This window comes from Liolophura sinensis, chromosome 12 (assembly GCF_032854445.1).
Source record: "Liolophura sinensis isolate JHLJ2023 chromosome 12, CUHK_Ljap_v2, whole genome shotgun sequence".
Taxonomy (NCBI): Eukaryota; Metazoa; Mollusca; class Polyplacophora; order Chitonida; family Chitonidae; genus Liolophura; species Liolophura sinensis.
The window spans coordinates 6048966-6070707 of NC_088306.1; the positions used below are offsets into that span (position 1 = coordinate 6048966).

The 21742-nt window shown below is 40.1% G+C and overlaps 2 protein-coding genes across 5 annotated transcripts in view; one reads left to right on the top strand and one right to left on the bottom strand.

Moving 5' to 3' along the window:
• On the bottom strand, positions 1-14955 carry LOC135479264 (arylacetamide deacetylase-like). 4 transcript variants are annotated; one of them, XM_064759079.1, is made up of 7 exons: positions 14707-14955; positions 10575-10749; positions 8003-8104; positions 6794-6929; positions 4601-4664; positions 3913-4034; positions 1-1633 (listed from the first exon to the last, which is right to left on the bottom strand). In XM_064759079.1, exons 2-7 carry the CDS (start codon positions 10710-10712, stop codon positions 978-980), a joined length of 1218 nt encoding a protein of 405 aa, XP_064615149.1. In that variant the 5' UTR covers positions 10713-10749; positions 14707-14955; the 3' UTR covers positions 1-977. The 4 variants fall into 4 exon arrangements, with proteins under 4 accessions (XP_064615149.1, XP_064615148.1, XP_064615147.1 ...); XM_064759078.1 differs by having other exon boundaries at positions 10575-10752; XM_064759077.1 differs by having other exon boundaries at positions 14660-14955.
• Positions 14956-15276: 321 nt separating this feature from the next.
• The window catches only part of LOC135479893 (sodium leak channel NALCN-like), a 58519-nt gene continuing 52053 nt past the window's right edge, over positions 15277-21742 (top strand). Inside the window, exons 1-6 of the mRNA XM_064759798.1 lie at positions 15277-15349; positions 15692-16234; positions 16557-16640; positions 17792-17934; positions 18380-18511; positions 20328-20473. Coding sequence (XP_064615868.1) covers positions 15926-16234; positions 16557-16640; positions 17792-17934; positions 18380-18511; positions 20328-20473 — 814 coding nt within the window. The 5' untranslated portion in view covers positions 15277-15349; positions 15692-15925. The remainder of the gene's footprint in view (positions 15350-15691; positions 16235-16556; positions 16641-17791; positions 17935-18379; positions 18512-20327; positions 20474-21742) is intronic.

The window sequence follows — 21742 nt, forward strand, 5'->3', positions numbered from 1 at the left end:
TTACTTCGCGTCCAAGGTAACCTGTTAGTAATCGCATTCTCGCGAGAATGGAACGAATGACTTCACGCCATATTGGCCATACTTCAGCCATAGCAGGGCCATGCTTATCACCGGAAACCGGAAAACAAAAATGAACAATGATTTGAAAGACGATGAATTATGCTTCTTATACGGGCGAGCTCTATAGGTTGGTCGCCAGTCTGGGCTAGAGGGTTGAAGTCTTAATTCTTTTCAGCTCAGAGACCTAATTCGGATTCTGGTCTTGGTGGATGGTTTATTGTCACAACAGCGTTCGTCGTTTGATCTATTAAGTGATTGTTGTTCAAGGATATACAACAAAGCCTGTGTCCTTTGAAAAGGTATCAGAAGTGTCTTATAGTAATAGGTCGTCCATCATACTCACTTTCCTATATGCCGCTCCAAACTGTCTCCTGAGCACCTCCTGAGCACCTCCAGGGACCTCGACTTACGCTGTATAACTAAACATCAGATTTGAAATAAGACTACCTCCATGGATATTCGTATGTAGTTTATCATAGCTTTTAGTGTATACGATGATGGGCTGGGGAGGGGATTGTGAGGTTGCTGAATCAAGTTTATTTGGAAAGGTCGCTGGTGTAGATTGATTAGTATTAGTGCTGCTAACCACACTGAAAAAGTTCCCAGACAAACGTCTCAAAGCTGTGTCTTTGCGGCGATTAGATATAATCATTGTATAAAAATTTGTCTTCCCAGCAGTCGAAAAGTTTTCGGCAAAAATACAAATGATGACGTCTTCATACATGCCATTGTCCGCTAAGAAGAATGGTAGTTTGAGAAGATTAGGGTTGCTTGAAAAGTTAGGATTGTCTTTGGAACGTGTACGTATAGGGTTTAATACAAGCGGCAAGTAAGAAATGTACACGAGGGAAATGTACGAGAACAGTTCCTCATTGCCTTGCCGCGGGCCTGTATGTAAAGTTGTATCATGACAATCCTTAGAATCCATTTGATTTCATAAAGCCGATGAAGTCTGCTAAGGCTTGACGAGTTATGGCCGGCTCCACAGGCGTGTTAAGGAGGGATAGAAAGCCGTGATATCCGCTGTCGTAATGGCGGTGTGTCACAGCTACACCTCCGTTTCTTAGACGACGGGCGTACAGGAAGCCTTCATCGCGTAACACGTCATACTCGCCTGTTAAGATAAACGTTGGGGGCAGGCCTTCCAACGAGTCGGCCATCAATGGATTAGCCATTTCGTCTCTCAAGAACGTGTTGAACTGTACCGATAGGGCAGGGTCTGGAGGCGCGTTGGGGGGTCGAACTGAACGATATTTGCCTGGTAAATATTCTGGATTGACGTAATCGGCATACCTTGAACGCCTGATCCACTCAGATATGTGTTGGTTTTTCAAAACTTTCTCAATATTATCGAGACGACCTTGAAAATAATACAGCCAAAATTCGACCATACGCCTCGCAGAAAGGATATCAGGAATGACGTCGCTACAAGTCTGGTATGACGGCAACCGGAAGTCGAAACTTTGAAGTGCTGGATACAGAAGACCTTGAAATTTGATTTGTTGGTTGAGAGACTTGTCTTGTCGAAGAGCCAATGACACGACAGCAGCAAGATTCCCTCCAGCGCTGTCTCCTGAAAAAGACAGTAGTCTCAAAACCAGATGATCCGTTACTGAGAAACAGTCAAATAGTTTGACAAGATACAATATACAACAGGCACATTTCAAAATGATGACAAAAGTAAACTTTGATAGGTTTATTGGTGTTGGCACAACGGCGTCGTCTTACTGTTGACTCTTTTTGGTGGTTTCTGTGAGTAAAACAGAACCTAAAGACACAGCTGTCTGGAAGCCCTGTTCCGTTATGTTATATATCTTAAACTTTTCAACAGTTTAGATCATGTCATGTGGTATCAGACAGTATACAAGGATAAGGGATTGGAATTTAAGGCAAAGGCAACTTATGCTAGTATGCCAGTAAGTGATGTTATTAAACATATATTTTTCAGAAGGTAAAATAAAACTACTGCATTGGGTACACATGACCAAGATTTCTTCGTCGCGGAACAAACATTAATCTGTCTATATTTAGAATAATTCTATCGTAACGCATTGTACTCCCCTCCCCCCTCCCACCCACACACGCTTCCCAACCGACAGTTACACAAAATTCAGTAAATTCCATACATTATAAGTTTTTTGATCAAATCGTTATTACAGCTGAGTCCGTTATTTGACCCGGAACTCATTCACGGACTACGAATTTGAACTTTGATATGGAATTCATGCCTGGAATATTCATTGTCTGCCCGGCATCATTGAAAACTGATGACCGCTTCTCTTTTGTGTGTTACCGGATTTATTTCTTATTTGTATAATTTCTTACATACCTTTGTCTTCGGGAGTTAGTGTTAAACGTTGTTGTGGAAATGGATCTTGCGATTATCGACTTGGAACGCCCTTTACGGACTACGAATGGTATAGGAATGTCGGACTTGACGCTTATATTTAATCACTTTAGTCACTTTAGTTTAGCTGGGTCATTTAGCACAGTTTCAAGTCGAATTAAAGCCCTTTGCTAACACTATTTTTAGATCTTTTTGAACAAATTTTTGTGACATCTTATTCTTTACCTTCAATTGAGAATCGATTCAAGTCGAATTAAAGGTCTTAAAGGCATTATTTGTGTGTATTATTTCTGGCAACATTGGAGAAAAACAAATGGAAAGAATGAATTTAGACAAACTAGAATAGAACCTAGGACAGCTACATGTAGTTACTATGTGCAATGCCCTAGTGATTAAACCAGTGAAAAGAAAGCGTGCAATGTTTGCAAGTGCCGGTGCAACTGTACTGTAACTTTGATACACTGCTGACTGTCTGAAAGCCGACAGAATGTTGAACTTTGTTGAAAAGTTGTTGAATTAGTGTAACCTGCTTCATGAATATCTATTGAAGATCCAACGAAAGGTGAATTTGAAAGAGCAACAGGATATTTCTGTGTAAAATACAGTGTAAAAATTGTATCCTCCAAACTGAGTGTTCTGTCATTTAAAAAAACCGTAGAAAACAACTGCTGAGGGGTGAGTGGGGGGGGGGGGGCTTGTAAATTTTTGGCAATTTCATGGGTTGTTCTTACTTCCGGTAAAAAGTATTGCCATATTTGGATCTAGTGCACAAAGTTACATGAAATTAGATAAAATCTGGATCAATGTAGGATAGAATAAGCAATAAAATGGGGGAACGTGGCCTGAAAGAAATGGTCACAGAAGCCAAATTTGAATATGCAAATCGAAACTTTTACAGTAACTGTATATTAAATTGCTCTATGATGGGATCATTCGTTTTTGAGATAAAAAATTCAAAATGGTCACCAAATCACATGAGCAATTACTTGTTAAATAACAACGAAAGCTTTCCCATACTGTCAGTGCAGTAAGTGCCAAGATTGGTTTCTCTACATATAGTTGGTGGGGAGGAGGGGGGGGGGATATAAACAATGAAACGAACAATAATTTTAATAATTTACGTAGGTGTTCCTGCAAGACATACACTCAAAAAATTAATCTGTTAATAAAACAGTCTGTTGTCTGAGTGATGCTAGAATGTAGTCTCTTTTTGCAGTACATTATTTTTTTAATATAAGACACATATTCTATTAATTCAGCGTAAAGATTCATTTACACTAACAGGATATTATGTTTATTATGACACAATATTATGTAATAAAAACAGTATACATTCTAGCATCACTCAGACAACAGAATTTCTGTTAAAATTAACAGATTAATTTTTCGAGTGTATAGAGGTTGAACAAAACCTCTGTTTTCCTCCACCCGTTGTTTTCCCACTCACATATTCGTGAGTGCGGCGTTAAACATCAATGAGATGCACACAAAAATCATCTTCCTACCTGCCACTCCTATTCTGTCGACGTCGACTCTCAGCTTCGCTGCATTCTCGATGATCCGTCTAGTTGCCATGTGGCAATCGTTCACAGCTGCTGGGAATACATGTTCAGGGGCCAGTCTATACCTATGACAAATTACACACGGGATAATAGGTAGATACCACGACCAATATCACGATTAATATAGAGTATGTCGCAATACTACAATGATCCAATTTAGCTATTTAGCAAATAGATAATGAATAACTTTATTGATCGGTTATTTGTCCAATATTACCTGGAATGCACGTGGACCTATTTAAGTTTGGATTTTAAAGACTCCAATTTTCACTGTTTAAGCTGATCATAGTCGTTAAATTTGTATACAGTTACCTTATTCAATATACTGGGGCGTTCATTTGGGTAGGGGTGGGGGTAGGAGTGGAGGTGGATGGGGGTGAAGGTGGGACGGTCTTGCTGGCTCAAACGTTAAGTTCTGGCTCGTTGTATGCAAAGGTCAAATCCTGGGCAAATGCGTTCACATGTTCGGATCCAGCTCTCGCTGTTTTGTCTTTAACTTAGAGGCTTTGTCAGTTTCTTCTGAAAGGTGATGGGTTATTCCTAACACTCATGTTTCGTCCTCTTACAAACCTCAACACCGACATATTCGTGAAAATTCTTAAGTTAAATATAGCAATAAATAAAATCTTACTCGACGGAAATGACTACGATGCCAGCCTCCGCGGAGATGTAGCTGGTGAGCGCATCGTGGGAAGCTGAAAACAAAACAAAGGACGATATTCATGAAAATTTCATATGTGGTCCTCAGGTACATAGACCTTTACAGGTACATGTGCTTATTTAAAGTGAAAGACAGCACCTGGCTAATGTTTGTGTCCACGGAAAGTCTACTACCCAAAGTATCTTAAATCGGCATTAAATATTGTTTTAGATATTTTTCAACCCAATAAAAGTTAAATGAAACTTCGTCTTGATACGGCTTCAGCAGGTCTCCATTATTGTCAGCACGGTGCCGTCACGTTTTCTCTAACTATCCAACGTCGAAGGTATTTTCCGTGTAATAGTCTAAGCAGTAGCCCTTGGCAGATAAAAGTTGTGGACTTCGGCGATGAAGGCCCAAGTGACAAATATAGTTTTCTCCGAAACTGGACATTCTGGAAGAATATTTCTTCCACTGCTCGAACTGTTGATACACTAGGCCTGCTATATCATTTACAAGGAACTCCAGAGATCCTGTTCAAATACACCAGCAGCAGATGCACGACCGCGGTATTCCTGCTTCAGATCGTAGCCTACGGAGGTGCTGTGGTGGTGATTTTGACCTCCATTAGATGTTTACAAATTACTATAAGGATTGTTGTAGGCCTACAACTAGATTCATGCTCAATTCTGAAACAAATGGAAATAAATCTAAGCACCGCTGAGACTGATCTAGGTATTCGACTGTCGCTTGATTTTATGCTTCAATTTTGTAGCCATGACTTCTAAGGTGAAAGCAGATCTGACCTAGTCATTGCGGACGTCAAAGAAATAACTTCGGCTTGAACACGGCCTTTCAATAAATTTACAATGTTTTATCACAGGAAACAGGAAAAGAACACCCCTTGTATGTGAAGAAGACAAAAGAGTAAAATTTAAATTCTTCAGTTGTAATAAATTCAGAGAAAAAAGATAATCTATCATAAGATTAAACTACTGCAGGAGTCATCATTTTGAGATCGTTTTGAAATCGTAGCCGAAGGGCCACTCACAAAGTGTTGTGGGGCAAATCTGTACCATTTATGGACCACCACAGATGTAAAATCAGTTGATTTACAAGCCGTGTAGTATTCAGTGACGGTGTAACAAAATATGTTAGACTGTAGCATGCCGTCTTGGCCTAAACTGCATTTATCTCCCCAAATACATTTTTGTCGTTCATTTTAGTGTTTAGTCAGCGGTTTCTAAATAACAAATAGGCCCATCAGAGTCGGTGCAAAATTCATTAGGGATACCAAAGGTTTACGGGAATGAGAAGACCGCACCTCACCCGACAACGCTTAAAATTAATTCTGTGTTCTCATATAGGTCACTTCATGAAGTGAATTTGTAAAGGCTACGTCACAGATTAGGCTAAGCAATCTGACAGCAACGTGTTGATTGGATAAAATTTTCAAGATGGCTGCCTCGGCTCACACCAGCCATTTGTGCGGTATTGTCATTTTGTTCTGCATGTCATTGGGTTAAATCTCATCAAAATAATAAAGTGTGATACTTTTTAGAAAGCTTGAGTACCATGATTTCTACTGAAATATGTTTTAGCCAGGTGCTCTCTTGTCCTTCAAGGATTGGGAACATGTGGATGGTCGTAGGTTTCCCCCGGGCCCTTTTCCTCCCACCATGATGCGGGCTGCCGTCGTAAAAGTGAAATATTCATGTGTATGGCGTAAAACACCAATCAAGTAAATAAATAAATAAATATTTAAGGATTGACTAACTTTGTTCAGTTCATTGGAGTATGAGCAAAAAACCGTTATGCAAACTGTATGAATCCGCGTTGCTTTAACATTCTGGGTATTGGATGGGTTTTACAAATTACGGTCGATAATGATTGTGTAGAATGAAAATTAGGTGTTTGAAACACATTTTCATGTCGAAAACCCGTATACGACACTTTGGAAATGTAAATTTGACGGAGGCATGAGTCCATTTTCAGTAAAAACATAGTCCATATTGGGGGGGGAGGGGGGCGTTCATCGAGACCTGAACGCAACACAATGACCAGAATTTTTCGTTATCTCGTTATCTCCGGAACCTAAAGGAAATTAATGATATGCCGGTGAATAAAAAATCTGTTTATACAGACATTGTTTTTTTTGTGTCTTTCTTAAACTGAACTACTCACCCACGCTCATAAATACAAATCCGCCCCCGTGGAAGTACACAAGGCACGGCAGTGCTTCGTCTCTCTGAGTCTTGGGACGATAGACTCGTGCCTTTATTTCGTAAGCACCATGAATATCAAATGTTCTATCTTCCACCTATAAAGACAAAATGAACAGGCATTAATCTTGATTTCCGGTTTCCTTCCACCATAATCACCGTGGTCATCAACCATGGCTTGTAACTGAGCCATGTGCATCGCCGAGTCCCCATATGAGGGTTGCTGACACCATATATTTCCGAGTCCTACGGGAATAATGTAAGGAAATACGCAGCAAAAGACCCACTCATTAAGAACAAAAGACCTATGTATAGGTGAATCGATTGTGATGTGGTCACCGTTTTCATAAGCCAACAAAGGGAGATGACCTATAAGTATGTATGTATGTTTGGGGTTTAACATGGTATTTAACAATTTGTTCAGTCATATTACGACGGGGAGTCATTAAGTGTGTGTACATATACTATGTCTTCCTGTGGTAGGGCGAGTTGATGCCGCCAAAGTACCTCCACCACTGAAGTATCATGCCTAAGACATCAGACAAGACACCTCACCCAGTCACATTATACTCATCTGCAATGGGCCAACCAAGCATGCCTCCTTGCTCTAACCTCTCAGTGCCTAGCGCATGACAGCAGCGAATACCACTGTTAATGGCTTTGGTATGACCCGACGTGGGTTTGATCCCGGGGTATCCGGACGTCGAGGCGGATGCTCTAACCATTAGGCCACCGAAGGAAGACAGCATAGTCAGCAGTCATATGTGACGTTGGCTGCAGGACACGGGAATATACAAGTCCCCTACATGACCGATGCTGTCCAATGAAAAGCGAATAAATATATATGGGTACAGTGATGCCCGTCATATATATGTATACTGAGGGGACGAGCATTTCCTCTTCTAGGAAATCAGCCACTGGCCCAGGGCACACTTAATTACATTTCCCGTCCGAATCGCATGATGTGTATATAATGCCGGCTGGCAGGGATGGCTCATCTGAACGTCTCACGGGAACTACACTCGCACACATATACATGAAATTCAGTACCGCCACACAAAAGAAAACAAGCCTGGCGATATCTTCATTTGTCTTGCCCACTATATCGATAAAGGCGATCACACAAAGGACTTTGAGACACCAACCAAATATAATTTTGTATCAAACCAACCGTCACTCTGGGATCACGGAATCTGTCAGCGAGTGAAAACTCGGCCCCTGCTCGAATGATGTTCAGATCAGTGGCTATACCCAGGAGGCTTCCAATATATCCCTGCAAGGCAATAAACAAAACATCAGGTACTTCATCTAATCGTTCACATTGACAAACATATATATATATATATATATATATATATATATATATATATATATATATATATATATATATATATATATATTGTTGATTTTTGCTTATTCGCAGTCTGATGCCTTGTGGCCCAGTCATACCTACGCTTACCACAATAGTCTGTTTCTTTTAACTTGACCCACTACGTTAATACACTTGCCCTTTGTGAGCAACATGCATAACACAGCCAGACTCACTACCTCGACAGAATTGCCCTTTGTCAGTAACACGCATAACACACTGAGACTAAATACCTTGACAGAATTGCCTTTCGTCAGCAGCACACATAACACAGTCAGACTCAATACCCTGACAGAATAGCCTTTCGTTTGTAACACGCATAACACAGTCAGACTCAAAACCTTGACAGAATTGTCTTTCGACAGTAACACGCTTAACACAGTTAGACTCAATACCTTGGCAGAATTGCCTTTCGTCAGTAACACGCGTAACACAGCCAGACTCACTACCTTGACAGAATTGCCTTTCGTTAGTAACACGCATAACACACTGAGACTAAATACCTTGACAGACTTGCCTTTCGTCAGCAGCACGCATAACACAGTCAGACTCAATACCCTGACAGAATAGCCTTTCGTTTGTAACACGCATAGCACAGTCAGACTCAATACCTTGACAGAATTGTCTTTCGACAGTAACACGCTTAACACAGTTAGACTCAATACCTTAGCAAAATAGCCTTTCGCCAGTAACACGCATAACACAGTCAGGATCAATACCTTGACAGAATTGCCTTTCGACAGTAACACGATTAACACAGTTAGACTCAATACCTTGGCAAAATAGCCTTTCGTCAGTAACACGCATTGCACAGTCAGACTCAATACCTTGACAGAATTGCCTTTCGTCAGTAACACGCGTAACACAGTCAGACTCAATACCCTGACAGAATTGCCTTTCGTCAGTTACACGCACATCACAGTCAGACTCAATACCTTGACAGAATTGCCTTTCGACAGTAACACGATTAACACAGTTAGACTCAATACCTTGACAGAATTGTCTTTCGACAGTAACACGCTTAACACAGTTAGACTCACTAAATTGATAGAATTGTCTTTCGCCAGTAACACGCGTAATGCAAACTCAAGATCCTAATATAAATGCCTTTCGTCAGAAACACGTATAACTCCATAAGCTTAACATATCAACATGTAGGACACCCATATCAATGCAAACGAAAAGTAGAGTTAGAATGCTTTTCCCACTTTGTAAGCTTTATAAGCCCATAGGCTTGGTTTCAAGAGGAAGAAGACTTCATTGCCTCGGGTGACATTATACATATTCAGAAATAAGTGACGTTCTCACAATGGGCGTGAAGAGTTATTTGTTTTACCACCAACATTCGGTTAGACCAAATACCTAGTAACCAGCCTACACAACTGTTTCAGTGAATAGACCACACTGTGTTATTACAACACAATTTCCTTACATCAAACTCTGAGGGAATACTGCCATGAGATCATACAACCTCTAGAGACAGAGAAAATTTCATTTATTAAGGTTATATTACACTAAACTTTGAAAAAATATTCACATCTGCACTATCAGAAAAAAAAATTTAAAGCAAATTTGATCCAAGTTTAGGTAACTGGTGTAGCTTTCTTTAATACACACTGGACTCGGTCCATCATACACATGCCTTCGTTTTTTTAAATCACCCGAAGCAGTGAGTGCTTAGGGTCGAAAATAGACTTATGGGAGTTTAACATTATGAATTTGAAACGTGTTGTATCTACATTTTGCAAAATGATACGGATGTCCAACATGTCTATGTGTAGAGCTTGTTTTACATGTCACTGGTCAAAGGCATCTTTGATAGTATTGGTGATTTTACACAACTGACTGCATACGAAAGATAGAAGGCACAGGCTTTTAATAGCCATATAACTGTTATCTCCCTTTCAAGTAACCATCAGAGTTACCACCACCGTGTGTGTATTTAATCTAAATACAGCAGCGTCCGATCAACCCCAATACTCATTTATTTTATCTGTGTTCGTTACTTACAACCCCCAAACATTACAAGACTACAGTTAAGACAACCTGCTAGCGGAAAGATCGAGGGTAATCGTCGTAATTCTCGGTTTGATCGTACGATAAGTCGTGTTGAATCTTTCGTCTCGAATCTTGATTTATCAATTCTGTGCAAAATATAGGCCTATATTTGTCTGTGCCTTAAACTGCTTCTGCATTTACTTCAAATTCTTTTTTCATGATAAACGCTTTTCTCTAGGTCCATTGATTCATTGTAAACTAGTAGAAAATGTTAAAAATTTCGAATGGCACAAACTCGCTACCGGTACCGTAATATATTTATTTGTTTGATTGGCGTTTTACCTACTCAAGAATAGTATACACCGTATATACTCACAAAAGTACGGAAGAATTTGGTGTTCAGAAGCAACAACCGGAGTTTCCACGGCTCGGCGATGCCATCAGGGAGTGGGTGATAGAGCGAATACCCCAGGGCTAAGACCAATGCAGCCAACACAATCTTCCTGTTCCCCATACTCCGGCAGAGGTGACTGATTCAAGTACATTTGATCCTGCTTGAAATCACAACACGTGATATAAATTGTTATCACAGAAAACAAAAAAAGAGGGCAAGTACTTGTATATCTGGAATTACATATATATTACAACATTAGATACGCATTCAAACATTTTATCATACAAATGAAATTGAGTTCTGTTCTACGCCCTAGAAGCTGATTAAACGCACCTTGTGTCATATATCCTGTGCCTTTGCAGTTTCATAATCTCCCCTGGTCACTTGTTATATCAATACCACTCCGTGAACGAGGCGCATGGTTAGCGAGCCACCACGGCGCAGGCCAAGGAGCCTCTCATGCACCAATTAATGCGATCGCCGCGAGTTCAACTCCATCTCTTGCTGGCTTCCTCTCCGGCCGGATGTGGAAAGGTCTACCAGCAACATGCGGATGGTCGTGGGTGTCCCGTGGGCTCTGCCCGGTTTCCTCTCACCATACTGAGAGACATTCTGAAATATTCTTTAGTAAGGCGTAAAACGCCGATCAAATAAATCAATAAATATAGGAACTATAATATTCATTTTATTTATTTCATTGCTGTTTTACGCCGTATTCAAGAATATTTCACTTATACGACGGCAGCCGGCATTATGGTGGCCTGAAACCCGGCAGAGCCTGGGGGAAACCCACAACCATCCGCAGGGGAACTGTATAATAAGTAGCAGTGTGTGTTCGCCGATCAATCTACTTTAATAAATACATGAAACACATGAAGTTTAGGATGTGACCTAACATATAAAAGCACAAAAAGGCTTCTCAGCTTTGTTCTTGAGGTATAAAAATGGCTTTAAAGTACAGTATTCGTTACGCCTCAGCAGTCAGTCCGTGCTGACGCCAGAGGTCATAGCTGTTATAACAAACTTTGTTGAGAAACTTTGTCGACAGAAACCGATAGGGGAGCCCTAAGCTGGCGCGGCGTTTTCAATATTTTCACTGATGACGTCATTTCCGGATATTCCCGACCATTGACAGATAATACGTATGAAATATAGGTTTTATTAAGACACATAAAATATGCCTCAAAAATAAAAAGATAAAAATGTCATTTTTTCATCCTCCTTCATTTTCCTTAAGGCTGTACTATTCGTTTTATGTAGTACATTTCCATGTACATATATACTGTACGTTTTAAACATCAGTCTTTTCGCATTCATTGAACTATTAACCTATTTAAGACCGCGGGCATCTGGGCTCTTCGCTCGCATGCGGCAGCGACAAGCAGACGACGGCGTGAAAGATAACATGGGAAGGAACAAAGAAATGATCATCATTTTTTTCTTTTTCAGAGAAGCACGTGCTGAAAATAATTATATGTAACAAAACAATGTGCACAGCATATATAAATTTTGAACGTCAACAAAACCTGGTATAAGACTACCAGGCCGTGGCGCAGAGTTTTGTATTAACTTAAATATATTTTAGAAGAAAAACCAAATTTGGAGTTTTAAGAACAAACATATGAAGCAACTTCTGAAGTTTTGTGCTGTTGGCCAGTGACACGATTTACAGGCCAGATTGAATTTTATCGACCTATTTAAAAAAAAATATATATATAGTTCTCCAGAACGCATGAAGCTATTTTTCGTTAGCAGTTTCTAAGTGGATGGCCCTACAAAGATTTCAAAAACCATTGTGTTTGGTATGCAAGCCAGGCTGCAACTCGCCAATGAAATTAGCTTAAAAGTAGATCAACTCTTAAAACTGAGAAAGTCTGAGGATGTTTTGATCACGGGAATATACATTTCAAAGATTTTTTACCGTTCGAGTTATGATTTTCCTTTAATTGCCAAAACATGTCAGAAATCATTGGAGCTTTATAAAAAGACTGCATGAAACTCGTCACTGCAGTTTACCGTGGTAACTGGCATCATCTTTGCAGACGTCTTTAGAGAGGGTGAGTGAGTGTTTTAAATTTAACGTGCTACTTAACAATTTTTCAGTCATATGACGAGGGGGAGTCATTTGAGTGCATGTACGCGTAATTTGCCTCCTTCTTGCAGGGCGGATTTCCACCGCTCTTTTATCTAGTGCTGCTTCACAGAGACGACGAGAGGTAAGTAAACTTCCTCTTTTAAGGTTTTAGGTGTGACCCGACCAGGACTTTTTCTACCTTCAACGATAAAAGAGTTCGAACTCGAAACTCCCATATTGTAAAGCGCATCTTGCGGATGGACGTGGGTTTCTCCCGGGCTCTGTCTGCTTTACTTCCCACATAATACTGGCTGTATATGAAATAATCCTGACTACGGCATAAAATACCAATTAAATATATACACAAATAAATTGTAAAGCAAAAGAGAGAGATATGGTTTCCGGAACTCGTTGTAGTGCCAGAGCCATTTTTGAAGTAAGATGCACGCGCCAAGCCACTCACGCCCCGTCCCTGTTCTGGTGCCATTATAGCCGATATACATGTACGTGTTATGAACCGTCACTATACCGTTTAGAAAATGTTACATTATTTACATGTCGCATATTTATGATTCATATGCTATCTATGGGCACAAATAAATAATAAATCTATCAGAACCCTGCAAAAACTGCGGTGCTGAATTGCATTCAACACTTCGAGGATTCACCACACTTTCTACACAGAACACTTACAACTGTTCCTATAACTTAGAATTAATATAACATTATATATTAATTACTCTATTAATTAACATTCGTAACGGTTACACAACACTTACAAGCCTTGCACAACACACTTTCAAAGTGCAGTCGATCCTAAATATCGAACCTTTTAAATGTTAATTATATGCAGCGCTTTTAATCTGGTGACGCATAAATGTACATACGTAGCCTACTCTTGTACTGTAGGCCTACGTAGTTAGGCCTACATGTAAGTTTACAGGTCGTTGGTCACAACATTACGTCCGAAGTCTTAGGTCTGGCTCTGTGTATATGATTTTATTGTTTTGATTATCTCGTCGGAACTTGATAGCAGACAGCTAACATAGCACCGCTGAATAGTGAATCAGGCATTCGCGATTTCGCACCTTTAAATATATTTAAATTGCTATGGTTCAGGCTGAGCACGGGCGGAGGTGATAATAATAGAGGTAAATACCGCACTGCTCAACAGATCGCAAAACACACATTGCACTAAAGTTACCACAGGGTTATATAAATACAATAGAGGATTTTGACACCCGCATTTTTACTCATTATGTTCAACGTTGTGCATTATATGAAACTCGTTCACTGTGAAAGCTGTCAGAAAATACAACGGAGACCTTTCATGTATATTGTTACGAATGGAAATTGCGTAAAAGTGTAATAAAGTATATTTAATTATATTTATTTTAAATTTTTTTAGCATGAATTTTGATGCTATATTTCTGTTTCTTCTATGTAGATCCATTTTTTTTTCTTTTCTTCGCGGACCCCTCTGAGACCCCCCCCCCCCCCCCCCCCCAGGGCCTGCCCCTCTATGGATGTATACATGTACATAGGCACCGTAACCTGCGGATGTAAACATGTATAGGGGCCTCAGTGGCTCAGTTGCTTAGAGTGCTTAGCGCAGCGTAATGACCCAGGAGCCTCTCACCAAGAGCGGAACGACTATCACAGTCTATTAGGCGAGGGTCACGGGCCGCCTAGGCCCCGAGAGCTCCGGGATATTAGATTCCCGAAGATCTGAGTGATTTCGAATGCAGACTTGGCCTATATTGGTCTATATAGGCTACAGCAAATATCTGTGGAAAGAATGTCAGTAGTAGGTAAGAGATATAGGCTAAAATATTTTTTCGTCGACTTGAGCGGAGCATTTTTGCCTCGCGGAAATGTGTTTGCCACAAAATCCGCGAATGTTAGTACCACGCGAATAAAATGGCATTTACAGTATCGGTACTTTACCTTAATTAACTTACCGTACATAGGCCCATATAATTTCTATACTCACCGGTTGGAGTTTTTGACAGACCTATCCGGCGATTTAAGATTACGTACATGTAGGTCGATCTTTATATGTCGGTGTACTAGTCTCACGCCTATCTCCGTGGACTTTCATGGGCCTGCCGTGGACTTCCATCGAGTTATCGCAGTGATTAGGTTTTTGCTGACCTGTCTTTAGGTAAAACAAACTTTTCTCTCGATTTAGGTCATGACCAAATCATTGGCAGTTCTACTGGCCATATGTATTAACCATCATTTGGTCCTCAGCGCGAAAACAATTTGTAGGCCTACCGTAGTCTCGCAGAATACCACACTGTGTTCTGTTTTACTGGACTGAATATGTGATTGTGCATTTCTTTCGGAAAATTTTTGAGCAAGGAGGAATCTACTTTATTTAGCCCTGACGAATAACATTTTACAATGCAGGCAGGCATAAAAGATGTTATCTGAAACTGCTGCATTTGACAGACCTATTTATTTTAGCCCATGGCCCACTGGGCAGTCTGCTTGAGCGTAGCTTTGCAGCTCCTATCACTGTGAGCAGACTGAAACGCCAAGGGGAGATGATTTGGATGGAAGAGCGCCCCCTGTATCATAATAAATTAGATTCAGCATCTGGCGAAACGAAGAAGATGGGGAGACGGAAAAAATGTAGAACGTGAGAAAACTTTGACTATAAACACAGCATTTAGTGCTGGTAAGGCTGAGTGTGCGCTCATGTTGCAAAGGTTTTAATTTCAGTGTTCGTTCGACGGCTTTAACGTTTGACAGGTGCTAAATTAGGTGGGGTTTTTTGTTTTGGTAAATTTCTTCCAAAACAACAACAACTTGTGTATAACCTGTTGCCAGCAAACCTCAGAGGCAAGAAAATGAGAAAATGTTTTTTACAGTTAACATAATTGGCTGGTATTGCTCTATAATTCTGCTGAAATTTACCTGATTTTTGACATATGGAAATTTTGATTTACATGATCGGTACTGTGTTGTGTTGGTGGGAAATATATATTTAATCAAGGTTTTGTTTTTCGTTTATTTGTAGAAAAACATGCACACGAGAGGTTTCCTTTGTCTGGTTTGAAAAATAATGTACCGTGATATACTTCTGTTTGCTAAAACAACAAAACAGTGATATTTTGATCTCTTACACCTTGGGAAAATGCATCCAAGTACTTATTCTTACAAATAACATGCAAAAGTTTGTATCCAGAACATCAAGCCTCGCTTGAGAGACATTCTCTAAGGTGCAGACTATAAAGTCAAAGGAACCAGCAAGATGTGGATCTACAATAAAATGTTGGTCAACCGTAAGACCAGTTTTAGGGAGAATATCCCCATGTCTGATTACGGCCCAGATGAGAACATCAACGACAACACGGACGTAGAGTGGGTGAACAAGAACTGGGTGAGGAGGATTTTGCGAGCTTGTGCCTTGTTGAGTATCATCTCTGTGAGCATGAATACGCCAAAGACGTTTGAGGAATTCCCAGCCCTAATGTACATCACTTTCACCATAGATCTACTCTGTATGTTCCTGTTCACAGCAGAAATGGTGGCCAAAATCCATGTCCGTGGCCTGCTGAAGGTAACTGACTGTAGCCTATAGTTTATTCAAGTTGTTTAGGAAGCAGCATGCCAGGGCATAGTGGCATTTAATGTAATCTGCTAAATGTATAACACCTGAGGTGCTGGTTCAAACCCAGTCCTCGACAACGAATTTGTTTCACAGCCTACAGGTGTGCGGGCTCTTATATGATGAATGCTAAGTATGGAGAAAATGAGCAAGATGTTAAAATTAAAATCCATAGGAAAACAGACATCATCCACTCTGTGTAATTCTGTAAGTGAATATTTTGCATGCCATAAATGAGTTAGTAATTTTTTTTTCATCTTGTCCATTCTGTCAGGGAGAGATTCCTTACCTAAAGGACAGCTGGTGTCAGTTTGACGGCTTCATGGTCATTTGTTTGTGGGTGTCAGTGTTTCTCCAGGTATGTTTCATCTCTAGCCCAGTAGTATTTGCGTGAGAGTTTGTAATTGACTTAAATTCTAAACGGCTGTAAGTTGGAAGGTCTGCCAGCAACCTGCGGATGGTTGCAGGTTTTCGCCAGGCTCTACCGGGTTTCCTTCCACCATAATGCTGACCGTCGTCGAATAAGTGATATATTCTTGAGTACGGCGTAAAACACCAATCAAATAAATAAATAATAAATTTTAAATTTAGCATATTTTACAATTTTCTTAACTCTCATGATTCTAATACAGGAGATTTGAGATTCCACTTTACGTCATGGTGTTGGGCCTTTCTGGCCTGAGGACATTGCATCATAGGAGAGATAAATGTAAATTTTAATTTTGAATTGGCTATCATTCGCATCTGCTGGCGTTGAAAATTTCCTTACAAGGGAGATAACTGCACACAGGCTGCTTTGGGGGATTTTGGAGATGTTCACATTGAGTTTGTGTAATGTAATTTTTTATATATTTCTTCCCAAAAACAGCATGATTTGAACAAACAGAAACTAAGTTTTTTATTCAGTTGACACACAATATAGTGGCCCACCCAGACCACCTTTATGAACCCCTGATGCCATGAACCTCTGACCAATGCTCATGTTATGATGCATTAATTTGCCCTTGTCTTGTATGCAACGAAGTAACATCACATCACGTCACAAAGGGACATAACCATGATGTGACGTTAGAACTTCAGATCCCTGTATTGACTGTTGGTTTCTATGTGACAGCTGCTTTAAATGTTAGATTGTGATAGTATTTTGCATGTTGATTCACTTCAGCCAACTTGATCCATGAATTTGTTTTCTTTGTTGCTTTTTGCACAAGTTTTTCGTATTTATCATATAAATATACGGTATTAAAATGACTAAAATTGTGCCAAAAAAGTGCATTCTATATAAAGCAATGAGTGTGAATAAATATTACTTTTGATGCTGAATCTTTCATTTTTCGTGTTGAACATCATGCTACCTTTCCAGCAAACCTTAAAACACCTCTTTTGGATCAATATAACTTTCATTATCAGGCAAACTGTTCAACTTGATCATGAGTGGAGTTTTAGATCATGGAACACAAACTCTCTCAAGTAGCATGTTTTTCTCAACTCTTGACTATTTTGATGCAGATGTTTGAGATGACCAAGTCCATCGAGCCGCCATATTCGTACTGGTCCATAGTCCGAGCACCACGCCCCCTCATCCTGATCCGGGTCTTCAGAGTCTTCCTCAAGTTCCAGCTGCCAAAGAACAGAATCAACTCCATTTTCAAGTGAGAACCAACAAAACTGTTCTCTCCAGAGGGTCAGATCATATGATGTTGATGATGCTCAGTAGCTATATAATTTGATGGCATAAGTAGTCAGTTGTTTCAGAAAACCTCTGACAAGGTAGTTTGTGTGTTGTCAGTGACATTGCGTTTTCTATGACACCTGCATCCACGGCACACCCCTTTAGGACCATCCGTTCATGTGACCTCCAACAACTCATCTGTGTTTCACTCAAAATCTGCCAAGTGTAGAAGTTTTGGCTGACAACTGCTACAATCTTTTCATTGGCTGATTCTAGAGTATTATTGTGGAAAGATGAACTGCTGTTCTTAGTGAGGTCTCCAGAATATGTTTAAATAAACACTTTGCAAACATGCGAAAAGATTGACAAACTACTGTAATTCGTCGTTTTACATGTCCCCTTCATGTTATGTTTTTTGTTCTCAGGCGTTCGGGTCAGCAGATCTACAACGTCACCATTTTCTTCCTCTTCTTTATGTCTCTCTATGGAATTCTGGGCTCAGTTTTTGGTGAACTAAAGTACCACTGTGTTGTGAACAGGACGGACTTTGACCCAGAGTAAGATAGTGGTTATTCAGCTTGAGATGATGCTAACAATACACAGATGATTCAACTTACAACTTAATTATTCATTTGACTGTATTTAAAGCATGTTTTAATTGTCTGCCAAAATTATGAAATGTGGAATGTGGCAATCAATTATTAGGGAGGTTAAGATACGTGTCAGCGAGATACATGTAGGACTTGTGCATATTATTTGCGTCGTCAAAATAAATTAGACCAATGCTGTATCTTTATGAAGTAACTGGTGATGCATATTGAGAATGGCATATAACAGAATGCTGCTTACATGTTTACAGCATGGACTGAGCTGGAAAAGCTGCGGCACGTACTGTAGAGCGTTACTGCACAGCGTTATACGCAGAAAATACATGCAGCTGAAAAATTTCATTTTCTCAGCTTAACTTCTACAGTTTGCAAGTAAAATTCGATATCTAGGTAGACTAATGCTTCATGAGTAGGTTGTTGCACTTTCATGTCCACGCCCAAACAGATAAAAACCCCAAATGTTGACTGTTAAATGAATTGCGAGTAAGTATCATTCAGCTCGTCAAAACAAGGAGATGACGCGGCCTAGACTTGCCAAGTCATTCACAGATAACGATGTGACTTGGAACTTGTAGGTTGTTCTCAAGTATCTTAACCTCTCTATTGATAAAAACAAGAAGTAGAATATCTGAAATTTCATCATCAGAAACTCTCAGAACAGTTGTATTTATTTGATCGGTGTTTTACGCCGTATTCAAGAATATTTCACTTATATGAAGGCAGCCAGCATTATGGTGGGTGGCAACTAGGCTTCCGGGGGAAGCCCACGGCCATCCGCAAGTTGCAGGCAGACCTTCCCACGTACAGCCGGAAAGGAAGGCAGCATGAGCTGGACTTGATCTCATAGGGACCGCATTGGTGAGAGGCTCCTTTGTCATTTACACAGCTCTAGTGTGCTAATGAACTGAGCCACTAAGGCCTTAAGACAGATTTGTATTCAGTGCATTACTGGTCTAATAATCCAGGCGCCAAATTACCTCCCTTTATGTCACTCTCTCATTCAAAAGGTGTGTTTCTGGGAGTAAGCTGTGGTTAGGTGGGATCTCTGAAAATGGCTAACTGCAAGTGTTGCGGGTGCAGTGTTCCAGTGCTTATGTTACCAGTAGCTAGGGGGAATTTCCCTTCAGCTCAGTTGGAAGAGCGCAGGACTTCCAGTTTGTAGAGGGCTGCTGAGACCCATTTGGGTCATGGTGTGACCCTTGTATTCAAATCACTCCACCATTACACAACTTTCTGAGTTAAAGCTTATGCTTGTTGAAGACCTATCTTTAAGACTGAATTTAGTTTTGTGAACTGATCTGGAAAGCTTTGGATAATTTGTTTTTGTTTTGTAATTTTTTTAAATTCATTCCGAGGTAAATTAAAAATCCTGACCTTAATTGCAATAATCAGTGTCACCGAAATATATATATTCTACCCAAGCTGAAAAAGATTGTCTTTATATATGATCTTTTGACATTTCTCCGACTTTCAAAGGGTGGTATCATGTTTTCTTTACATTCTGTTACTTACAGAAAATAGTTATCACAGCCTAGACATAACCTTCAAGGGAGGTAATTCACAGCAGGCCTATTGTGTCAGAACATTTCATTTCAGAACAGCTATATACTCAAGATCTATTCTTGTATTCCTATTAATAACAACACTTTCGCATGACTACTTTTCCTGGGGTGTACGATAACTGTAAACTGTACTGATTAGGAAAATTAATCCAGATGAGGAAAAACTTACAGTGTAACTTTTTTATGTTTTTTTTTTTTGGCAGTAATGTGACCTTGTACGACCTTGCCGTCCCTGACACATACTGTTCACCAGAACCCGGATCGGGCTATCAATGTCCTGAGGGAATGGTGTGTCGCCAGCTCAACCTGCGCAGAGACGAACGCGGATATAACGGATTTGATGAATTTGGTATGATTGGTTCATTCTGAGACGATATTCATACATTATGTTGTTTCTGAATAGATAGATATTTTTATGTATGTGTGTATGAGTCTATATTTGTAAACAAGGTTATATGTAGAAAAAAAATATGAAAGGTTTTGACCCTAAAGAGCAGAGGTGGCATTGCGACCGCATGTAAAGAAAGTTTGGAGTTAAATCCCTGATGTTCTGTGAGAACCATTCAGACTGTGAATGAAAAAAAAAGTTGTGTGGAAACTAAACTTTGAAATCCAACGTAAAACTGTCCTGTTAAGGCTTACTGAAACCATGAGCTAAATTACTAAATTTATCCCCCATCAGATAAAATTTGTTCCCATTTTCAGTGGACAGCAACGTTCACATACATATGTGTCAGTTGGCTAGGATAACTCCCTTGGTTCGGGTGTGAAAACAGTAACGTTGCCGGAGCGATTCATGGATACATCAGATTTCTTCGCTGAACTTAATGGATCTTTTGCAGGATAAATTTGTTACATGGTTTCTCAGTGACATATATCACTATATATAACTCTCATAAACCCAGAGTGAGAGTTTTTAACACCATACATTTCGTGTTTCACCCAGCCCATGATGAGGGTTACTGACGCCTAGCTCATTATGAGAATTTCTGACACTGTATATCCCCTGTGTCACCCAGCCCAATATGAGAATTTCTGACTCTGTATATCCCCTGTGTCACCCAGCCCAGTATTAGAGTTTGTGACACCATATATTTCCTGTGTCACTCAGCCCAATATGAGGGTTACTGATACCATGTATTTCCAGTGTGACTCAGCCCAATATGAGGGTTACTGAGACCATATATGTCCTGTGTCACTCAGCCCAATATGAGAATTTCTGACACTGTATATCCCCTGTGTCACCCAGCCCAATATGAGAGTTTCTGACACCATAGATGTCCTGTGTCACTCAGCCCAATATGAGGGTTACTGATACCATGTATGTCCTGTGCCACCCAGCCCATTATGAGAGTTTCTGACACTGTATATCCCCTGTGTCACCCAGCCCAATATGAGGGTTACTGATACCATGTATTTCCAGTGTGACTCAGCCCAATATGAGGGTTACTGAGACCATATATGTCCTGTGTCACCCAGCCCAATATGAGAATTTCTGACACTGTATATCCCCTGTGTCACCCAGCCCAATATGAGAGTTTCTGACACCATAGATGTCCTGTGTCACTCAGCCCAATATGAGGGTTACTGATACCATGTATGTCCTGTGTCACCCAGC